Source organism: Hyperolius riggenbachi, chromosome 9 (genome assembly GCF_040937935.1).
Source record: "Hyperolius riggenbachi isolate aHypRig1 chromosome 9, aHypRig1.pri, whole genome shotgun sequence".
Taxonomy (NCBI): Eukaryota; Metazoa; Chordata; class Amphibia; order Anura; family Hyperoliidae; genus Hyperolius; species Hyperolius riggenbachi.
Window position 1 is genome coordinate 39736735 of NC_090654.1, and position 11170 is coordinate 39747904.

The 11170-nt window shown below is 43.6% G+C and overlaps 1 protein-coding gene across 1 annotated transcript; it reads left to right on the forward strand.

Annotated features, from left to right (window-relative positions):
- The first annotated feature begins 6472 nt into the window (after positions 1–6472).
- On the forward strand, positions 6473–8623 carry LOC137533418 (putative nuclease HARBI1). The gene is made up of 2 exons (XM_068254813.1): positions 6473–6919; positions 7820–8623. Exons 1-2 carry the CDS (start codon positions 6473–6475, stop codon positions 8621–8623), a joined length of 1251 nt encoding a protein of 416 aa, XP_068110914.1.
- Positions 8624–11170: the final 2547 nt, after the last annotated feature.

The window sequence follows — 11170 nt, forward strand, 5'->3', positions numbered from 1 at the left end:
TTATCTGTATGTTTTTGGAATGTGGGAGGAAACCGAAGTGCCCGGTGGAAACCCACGCAGACACGGAGAGAACATACAAACTCTTTGCAGATAGTGCCCTGGCTGGGATTCGAACCAGAGACCCAGCGCTGCAAGGCGAGAGAGCTAACCACTACGCCACCGTGCCACCGTGCTTGCATAACACTGAAACACCCTAGCTCAGGGGTCTCAAACTCGCGGCCCGCGGGCCATTTGCGGCCCTCGATACAATATTTTGTGGCCCTCGGCGGCAAAAGCTTCCTTATAGTTCGCTTCAGTGCTCCCAAGTAATCCGCCGCATCCACGCCACTAAACAAGGGCTGCAGAGCCCCCAAATCGCCCGGGGGGCAATCCGCTGGCATTTCCTGGAAGGGGCAGAGCTTTCAGCTTCAGCTCTGCCCCTCCTGACGTCAATCGCCGCACGGATTGCCGCCTCTCCTAGCCCCTCTCTGTGAAGGAAGAGTGAGAGGGGCAGGCAGAGGCGGCGATGTGCCGCAATTGTGAAATTCCTTATGCAGCCCAGCCTCATCCTGACTTTGCCTCCTGCGGCCCCCCTGTAAATTGAGTTTGAGACCCCTGCCCTAGGTGGATAATTCTGGGAGACTTTAACGCATGGGTCGATACACACTCTTCCCAATTTGGAACTGAGCTCCATGAATGAACTAGGCTTCTCTCAAGCCATCAACCTCCCTACCCACAAAAAAAGACACACTCTGGACCTCATTTTCCATTCAGAACTCCTAATATCCAATGTGGAAATTGATCCAGTAGTTTGGTCAGACCACCACACCGTCCACTTCTCCCTTACAGCACCGGCTACAAAACACCAAGTGAAAGAACTAATAAAATATCGTTCTTTGAAAGGTTTGACACCCCAACACCTTCAGAACAGCCTCAATCTAGGCGGACTGACAGATCACAACTTAGGCCTTGAATCCATGGTCCTTAAATATAACCACGATGTCTCAGCTGCTTTTGAAGCCATAGCTCCATTAAAGATAAAACGTTCCGCACCATTACATCACGCTCGCTGGTTTGACAACTCTATAAAGGAACTAAAGAAACAGGGACGCAGACTGGAAGGAAGGTGACGCAAACACCAGTCCCCTGATTTAATACCATAATTCCATCACTGCTGCACAGCAAGCTCTCCCAGCTACACATACCTGAATCCTTCTGCAAATGGATAACCGACTTCTTAACCGACAGATGACAGCGTGTTAGACTTGGTAAACTCACATCAAGCTCTCTGACAGTCAGTACTGGTGCACCCCAGGGCTGTGTGCTCTCCCCACTGCTGTACTCACTTTACACCAATGACTGCATCTCCACAGATCCATCTGTTAAGGTTCTGAAGTTTGCAGACGACACAACAGTTGTTGGTCTCATTCAAAACGGGGATGAGTCTGCATACAGGCATGTGGTGGGACAGCTTTCCTCCTGGTGCAGCAGCAACAACTTGGAACTAAATGCTCTCAAAACTATGGAGATAATAATAGACTTTAGGAGATCTCCCCCCCAGCACCTCCCCTTAACCATAAATGGATCCACAATAACCCAAGTAGAGTCATTCAAGTTTCTTGGGTCCACGATCTCAAACGACTTAAAATGGGACAACAACACTGCCACTATTGTCAAGAAAGCACAACAGAGAATGTACCATCTACGGCAGCTGAAAAAGTTTGGCCTACCTCAAAATCTAATGGTGCAGTTCTACACTGCAATCATCGAATCCACCATAACATCATCTATGACTGTATGGTTCGGCTCCTGCTCAGCATTAGAAAAGGGGAGGCTGCAGCGCATCATCCGATCAGCGGAAAGGATAATTGTCTGTAGCTTACCTTCCCTGCAGGATCTTTACACTGGCAGGTGCAGAAAGAGAGCAACCAAAATTGCCTCTGACCCCTCTCACCCAGCTCACTCCATCTTCCAGCGCATGCCTTCAGGAGTAAGATTCTGGTCAATCGCTACCAAAACCTCTAGACACAGGAACAGTTTTTTTCCTCAAGCGGTAGTCATACTTAATGCTGAACCATGTTAGAGCTGCTAGGACTGAAAGTAATCAGCACAGAACTAAACATGAACAATTCTCACATTGCTTACTGCCACTATACTTATAATGTCCTTAACTTGTAATATTCACACTGTCTGTCCTTGTATTGTTTTTGTTTGTGTTTGTTAAGCAACTGCCAAGACAAATTCCTTGTAGGTGCAAACTTACTTGGCGAAAATAAATTGATTCTGATTCTGATTCTGATGACAAACTTTCCCTAACTGCTCACCTCAAAAAATATCAAACGGCGATTAGCAAAAAGAAGTCCTTATTCCTGTCTCACGAAATTGCAAATGCAGCCAACAGACCTGCCCAACTATTCCGCACGGTTGACAGTCTCTGCAATCCATCTTGCAGGAAATCCAGCTTTAGACCTTCACAGGAACTGTGCGAGAAATTTGCCCACTTCTTCCCAGACAAAGTCTCCTCCATACGATCTGCCATTCAATTCACAGCCCAAGAAACCCATGCAGAGCCATATAACAGGTGCAAAACTAGCCTACCACCATGGTCTGATTTTAAAGTAATCACTGAAAAAGACATCTTGGACATCCTCTCAAACCTTCGCCAGACTACCTGCGATCTGGCCCCTGGCCCCACTAAATTCATGTTGAAATGCCCTGAACTTTTTACACCGGCATTCCACAAAATAGTCAACGGTTCCTTACAAGAAGGGTGGTTTCCCTCTACTCTGAAAGAAGCAATCGTCAGGCCACTACTCAAGAAACCATCCTTAGACCCAGATGCTCTAAACAGCTACAGACCTGTCTCTAACCTCCCCTTTCTGGGAAAAGTTATTGAAAAGGCTGTCTACCTCCAACTTGAAGACAGGCTCTCCAGAAACAACATCCTTGACCCTCTTCATTCTGGCTTCAGGAAATATCACAGCTGTGAAACAGCCCTCACCCAGATTTGCAATGATTTGCTCATTGCAAGAGACAAGGGTCAATGTTCCATCCTGATTTTGCTCGACCTCTCAGTGGCTTTTGACATAGTCGATCATGAAATCTTGCTCAACAGGCTACAAGAGTACTGTGGCGTAGATGGCATTGTTCTCCAGTGGTTCAACTCCTTCCTGGCTGGCAGAACACAAAGGGTAGCCTTAGGGCCCTTCCTCTCCAACCCTGTACCACTAAAATATGGTGTACCTCAGGGCGCAATATTATCCCCTTTACTTTTCACCATATACATGCTGCCACTTGGAGAAATCATACAAAAACATGGCCTGACATATCATTGCTAAGCTGACGACACCCAGCTATATTTGTCATTCAAACCTGGCATCACAGACCCTACTCTACAAATAAACTCATGCTTAGCTGAGCTTCAGGAGTGGATGAATATGAATTGGCTAAAACTTAATGCTGACAAAACTGAGGTACTTGTTATCGAGAGCCAGGGCTCAACAGCAAAGCAGCCCCAGTCTCGACCAACACCGCTAAGGATAGGGAGCTCAGACCTGGAAAACTCAGACTGTGTGCGCAGCCTGGGAGTACTGATTGATAGGAAATTAAGCTTCAGGAATCAAATCTCAGCTGTTGTGAAACATTCCTTCTTTTATCTAAGGAATATTGCAAAGGTTAAACACCTAATTCCTTCAGAGGATCTTCCAACCCTAGTCCATGCCTTCGTCACATCAAGGTTAGACTACTGCAATGCCCTCTACACAGGCCTGCATAAGAAAGACTTACGCCGCCTGCAATTAGTACAGAATGCCGCCGCAAGGCTGTTAACGAGCCAACCCCGCCATTGCCACATAACACCAACCCTGAGCTCACTCCACTGGCTACCGATAAAATGGAGAATTCTGTTTAAGATTGGCTTATTAACATTCAAATCCTTGCACAATCTGGGCCCTGGATACCTGAAGGACTTGTTGCAACTGCATCACACCCCCCACAATCTTAGATCAAAAGGACGCAACACCATGGTCACCCCCAGAGTCCACCTCAAAACCTTTGGAGACAGAGCCTTTTGTCATGCTGCCCCTACACTTTGGAACTCCCTGCCACACCCAATCAGGACAGCTCCATCCCTGGAAGCATTTAAGTCTAAACTGAAAACCTACCTCTTTAGTCTGGCATTCATGAACATCTGACTATCTCCTCTGTAACACAACCCAGCCTGCAACCCTGTATTAATCTGAGACACAACTATGCGCTTTGAGTCCTATGGGAGAAAAGCGCTTTACAAATGTTATTGTATTGTATTGTATTTTATTTCTGATCAGCGCTTTTCTTGTTTCGCCTGTGAGTTTAGGTGGTAGGTTTACAGGTGTGCCATACTCCTTCCATTTCTGAATGATCGCTTGAACAGTGCTCCGTGGGATGCACAAGGCTTTGGAAATCTTTTTTGTAGCCTAAACCTGCTTTAAATTTATCAATAACTTTATCCCTGACCTGTCTGGTGTGTTCTTTGGAGTTCATGGTGTTGTTGCTCCCAATATTCTCTTAGACAACCTCTGAGGCCGCCAGAGAGCAGCTGTATTTGTACTGACATTAGATAGCACACAGGTGCACTCTATTTAGTCATTAGCACTCATCAGGCAATGTCTATGGGCAACTGACTGCACTCAGACCAAAGGGGGCTGAATAATTATGCACACCCCACTTTGCAGTTATTGATTTTTAAAAAATGTTTGGAATCATGTATGATTTTCGTTCCACTTCTCATGTGTACACCACTTTGTATTGGTCTTTCACATGGAATTCCAATAAAATTGATTCATGTTTGTGGCAGTAATGTGACAAAATCTACTAAAATCTGTATACTATACTATATCCGAATTTGTTGGAACCTGGGGAGCCAGAGGTTTACTATATCTACTGGAATGAGATTCTAATAAATGTATGTGTAAATGAACTTTCAGTAGTGGTCAATGTACCACCTTACCCTGTTTGATCTCCATCAAATTACATTAGATAAGATTATTGAGAACTGATTGAACAGCTTCTCCCACTAGCATAGTACCACTTGATGCAGTACAATTACTGAGCAACCATCATCAATGTCAATGCCCTCTACTTCTCACTCTGCCTGCCTGAGAAAAACACAGCAACTGATCACCCTTTTGGTCGATATACTTTTTTTTTTAATTCAATCATAGTTTACTGATTGGATATGTTGGGAAATAAATAAATTGAGCTATGTATGAATAGCTTTAGAATGACAACACAGTTCTCAATCTGAGAGCTGCTGGGGGGGGGGGGGGGGGGGAGGGGGGGAGGGTATCAGGCCCAAACAGTCTGATTATTACCAGACTGACTTTTTACTGACTTTTTATTAGCTGCTCTTGTGCACACCAAAGAATTTTGTTGGCTGCTTTGTTGGCTGCTCAGCAGTTAGCTATATCCGATGGACAAGGCCCTGAACTGTACTGTGCACAGCATAAAATGCTACACTTACAATGTGTGCCAAAAAGTATTGCCATTAATAATAAATAAACAAGATATATGGTTCTACCAGAGAGTCACTACTTGTCCCGTTTTGTTTTTCTTAAAAGAATGACAATTGACTGTCTTAAATCGTTGTACTGCAGTTTAAAAATAAGCTTTGATGAGCAAGAAACGTTGAGATAAACTAATCTATACCATTCCTCTTCCCCTCTACATCATCACACATCCCCATGTTCTTAGAGCAATATATGGTATTTCATTGCATTAAGGAGAAACACACCACAAGTGGTTTAAAACCACTTCCTTTTCAACAAGTGATGTCACACATCTCAACTGTAATTAATGTAGTATAACTAAAAGAGTATATTGCTTGTTAAACGTAGTGTACATGTTTTGTATTAGTGTTGATTTACTGGGCAGATTTAAAGAGACACTGAAGCGAAAAAAAATATATGATATAATGAATTGGTTGTGTACTATGAATAATTACTAGAAGATTAGCAGCAAAGAAAATATTCTCATATTTTTATTTTCAGGTATATAGTGTTTTTTCTAACATTGCATCACTCTATAATATGTCCAGATTACACAACACTCAGCATTCAAAATAAAGGTGCCCATACACTTGACGATTGTGCACAGATCGATGCCTCGATCGATCTTAAAAATTCGTAGAATCGCTCTGAAAGGAATCGAATACGTGGCCATTTTCTTGCCGATTCATTGCCGTTCGATCGCGTTTGACGCTATCGAAATTAACCATCGACTTCTTCAGAATGCATCTGATTCATGTCCGATCGAGTATGCAAAGCTAGAGGGGGGTTTGTACAAGGGTGGGGTTTACTGCAGGGGCGTTTGTAGTTTTGGAATTCCTTTTGTTGTATTGTTCTATTCTTCTATTGTATGCCTTGTGCCTCGTGGTTTTCAGTCTGCTTCAGTCTGCTTCCAGTGTGGTTACAAAGGTACTCTGCTCTCTGTAGAAGGAATTTTTGATCATAGCACGATGGATTTGAGCGACTGGGATGCGGAAACACTCGTTGGAGCTGTATGCCTGGCACAAAGTTTAGAGAACAGGCGCAAAAGGAAACGGAAAAGGATAGTGTGGAGCAAAAACTGGCTTCTACAGCGGGACAGATACTCTGATGTGAGTTTATTGAATGAACTGCGGGTAAATAACCCAGAGGACTTTCGTAATTACCTCCGCATGTCCAATGCAAATTTCCAGTGTCTGCTGGAGAAAGTAAGTCCGTACATTGCAAAGCAGGATACGAGGATGCGTCAAGCCATTACACCAGAGGAGCGCCTTGCCGTCACCCTGCGCTTCCTTGCCACGGGTCGTACTTACGAGGATTTGAAGTTTTCGATGGCGATTTCCGCGCAGGCACTCGGACGGATTATCCCTGAGACATGCCAGGCAATTATCGATGTTCTTGTGCGAGATTATATGCGGGTAAGTGTTTTTTATTTTATACAACCCTATCCAATACCTTTTTGCTGTAGTCCTCTCCTGGGCCACTGTCCACATCACCTCGTGTTTGTGAACATAGGTCAATTCAATGAAGCCTGCTATTCATATCATGAGGGCGAGGTTTTAAGTGTTTGTTCCTTTTTTTTGCTAATTGTGCGTTTTACTGGTGATGAAAACTGTATTTCAATTATACTGATTGCACAAAGTGTGCATCTCGGGCTTTGTAGAGAGGAGGGGTCGCGGGGGAGGGGGCCTTTGAGGTGCCCCCTTCCCGGCATGCCAAAAAGGAGTAAGGTCATCCGGCTAGCGGTGCGAATGGGGCTAGGCTGATTGCCCTGGCTTTTAGGGGCCTGATTCACGAAAGTGCGCTAAGCAGGCATGTAAATTTATTGAGAAATACGGACCATTCGATGTGTCATTTAGGCGCATAGTGCCCAATAGAAATGAATGGGCAGTATGCGTGTAAAACAACGTACCGCTGTGAAATGTCTGAGCACACTCAGGTCAGCTACCTGAGCACACTCAGGTCAGCTGTCTGTAAATAAACACTATTCCTTTAATAGGGGGGTGTGTATTGAATTACTAATCGTGCTTGATTCATCTAAACGCGTTCGACGGTACCGAGCGATAGCAGGTACCACATGGTGCCCCCCCATTTGTACTGAGCTGTCAGCGCCTGTTGCGGCTATACAAATTATTGGCCCCAACACGCGCAGACAGCTTAGTCCGCGCAGCGGGAGGGGGCACTATGTGGTAGGTGCTAGCGCTCGGAAGGTAACGTCTACCGCGGTTTGATGAATCAAGCTCATCTGGTGTTTCACGTTGTATATGAAAAGAATTGCCAACGTTTTTGAAAATAATCATTTCTTTTACTTTCCTCAGCTGCCAAACACCCCAGAGGAATGGAATCTTGTGGCCACACAGTTCCAGGACTTGTGGCAGTTTCCAAACTGCGGAGGAGCCCTAGATGGCAAACATGTGCGGATCGCGGCTCCAGCAAAATCTGGATCTATGTACTACAATTATAAAGGCTTCTTCAGCATCATCTTGATGGCGGTGGCTAATGCAAAGTATGAGTTTGTGATGGTCGATGTTGGGAAGCCGGGACGCATGTCAGATGGCGGAGTTCTTGAACGCACCGTATTCGGTCGAAGGCTGAAGGATAAACTACTGCGTTTGCCAAACAATGATCAAACCGTGCATGGTCTCAACTTTAATTTTGTAGCTGATGAGGCATTTGCCTTAGGTGAAAACATGCTAAGGCCATTCCCATTCCGGGGGTTGACGGAACAACGGAAGATCTTTAACTACCGCTTGTCACGGGCAAGGAGGGTTGTTGAGAACGCTTTTGGAATTATGGCACAGCGCTTTCGCATCTTTCATACTTGTATGAATGTAGCCCCAGCGAAAGTTGAAAAAATAGTGTTTGCATGCTGTCTTTTGCACAATTTTCTACGCCGGAACAATGCCGCTGGCTACATGCCGCCCCAATCCGTGGACTTTGAGGACTTAAATACTGGGGTGATAATTCCAGGAGCCTGGCGTTCAGAACCTTCGGCCCTTGCAGACATTCCCCCCTCGGCACCGGTTCGGACCTGTGCTTCCTTGCAGGAGAATAGAGATCAATATGTTCGTTACTTTATGGGTGATGGGGCTGTCACGTGGCAAGCAGCTATGATTGTTTGAACAATTGTATCATACATCGCGTTGTTTGTGTTTGGAAGTGCTAATGGTCCTGTTTTTTTTCCCTGTTTCATAAAAATTAAAATTTGTCTGAATTGAAGGCACATTTTTCTTAATAATGATGTTTTTCCAAATTTCCAAATTGTTGTTCTCCAAACGATGTGATCCAACACAGTATGCTTACAATTATAGTTTGGTAAAGCAGGCACATACTTTTTAATCATGACCTGTGTGCCTGATTTTCCAAACGGTGTGATCCAACACAGTATGCTTACAATTATAGTTTGGTAAAAAGCAGGCACATACTTTTTAATCATGACCTATGTGCCTGATTGACCAAAGCGCTTTGGGTGAAAGAGGCGCATTGTTGTGAATCATGACCTCAGAGCCTGATTCATCAAAGCGCGTGTAGCGTAGCAGCCCAGCCGGTCGTTGTACTGCGTGGGTTGTTTTTGCTCGCAACACAATGTTTGTGCGCTGTGCACTGGGCCATGCGAAATTGTACACATTTTACACACGCAGTGCACAGTATAAGGTAATGGGCACTACGCGGTAAAGTACGCATCGGGCACTGCACTGCGTAGGAACATTCATACATCAGCGCTACACCATACCCAACCCAACGGCCGTGGCATCCTTACCACGCTTGAGCCAAGAAGGGCCACTCTACTGTATGCTGGCCTCACCAAGATGGGTTTCGTGAACTATGCAAGAAGTGAGTTTCCAAATGGGGGTGGAACTTTCTGTGTATACATAGATCTATGTATATAAATAGCTATATATATATATATATATATATATATATATATATATATATATATATATATATATATACATACCTCTATCTATCTATATATCTCTCCATATATATATATATATATATATATATATATATATATATATATATATATATATATATATATATATATATATATATATATCAATATATATATATATATATATATATATATATATATATATATATATCTAGGTATGTATCTCTGCATGCATGCATGTATGTATGTATCTGTACATCCATGCATGCATGCATGCTTACATACATACATGTGTATATATATGTATGTATATATACCTCTCTTTTACTATTTCTCTCTCTCTCTCTCTCTCTCTCTCTCTCTCTCTCTCTCTCTCTCTCTCTCTCTCTCTCTCTCTTTCTCTGTCTCTTTCTTTTTCTCTCTCTCGATAGATATAGATTAAGATATATATGTATGTATGTATTCATCTATACATACATACATACATACGTACGTACATCTATGCATACATACATCTATGCATACATACATATATGCATACATACATCTATGCATACATACAAACATCTATGCATACATACATCTATGCGTACATACATCTATGCGTACATACATACATACATACATACATACAATCATCCATACATACATGTCTATATATATGTTATGTATGCATGTATATCTGTTTCTCTGTCTCTCTATGTATATACAAATATATATATATATATAGATATAGGTATCTAGCTATATATGTAGGTATGGATATATCTTGTTATGTATGCATGTATGATTACATACATACATACATACCTGCAAAAAAATATACATACATACCTACATATATACATACCTACATATATACATACCTACACATATATATATATCTGTATATATATATATATATATATATATATATATATATACATACCTACACATATATATATATATATCTGCATGCATGCATGTATGTATGTATCTGTACATCCATGCATGCATGCTTACATACATACATGTGTATATATATATATATGTATGTATATATACCTCTCTTTTTCTATTTCTCTCTCTCTCTCTCTCTCTCTCTCTCTCTCTCTTTATTTTTCTCTCTCTCGATAGATATAGATTAAGATATATAGGTATGTATGTATTCATCTATACATACATACAGTGGCGGACATACGGCCGTGTAGGCCGTGCCGCCGCACGAGGGCCCCTGAAGTTCCGTTGCTTCAGGGGCCCATTAAGTATATATATATATATATTTTTATATATATATATATATATTTTTTTTCCCCTGGGGGGCCCCGACTCCTATCCTCCCTCCCTCCCTCCCCTCGGGGGGCCCCCCTCCCAGTATGCGCGGTGGAAGAGCGGCAAATACGGGATGTCTCCGGGGCTCCAGGCAGGCGCTAGAGGCTCAGCGGCCGCTTGGTCTCCGATGTCTCCAACTCTATATACGGCTCGCTACTAAACCAGGAAGTAGCGAGCAGTATGCAGAGTTGGAGACATATTGGAGACCAAGCGGCTGAGCCTCTAGCGCCTGCCTGGAGCCCTGGAGACTTCCTGTATTTACCGCTCTCCCGCCGCGCATATCGGGAGGGGGGCCCCCCGAGGTGAGGTAGGGGGGGAGGATAGGTGTCGGGCCCCTCACCCGGATAGCTACCCACCCACCCGGCTACCTGCCTACCTACCTACCTACCTACCTACCCACCCGGCTACCTAACCACCTACCCACCCGGCTGCCTACCCATCCACCAGGCTTCCTACCTACCTA

What these genes read in the sequence shown, in the direction of transcription:
- LOC137533418 (XM_068254813.1), top strand. Translation starts at nt 6,473, where the DNA reads ATGGATTTGAGCGACTGGGATGCGGAAACACTCGTTGGAGCTGTATGC. An exon ending in TTGTGCGAGATTATATGCGG is followed by an intron (nt 6,920 to 7,819) that starts GTAAGTGTTTTT and finishes TACTTTCCTCAG; the next exon opens with CTGCCAAACACCCCAGAGGA.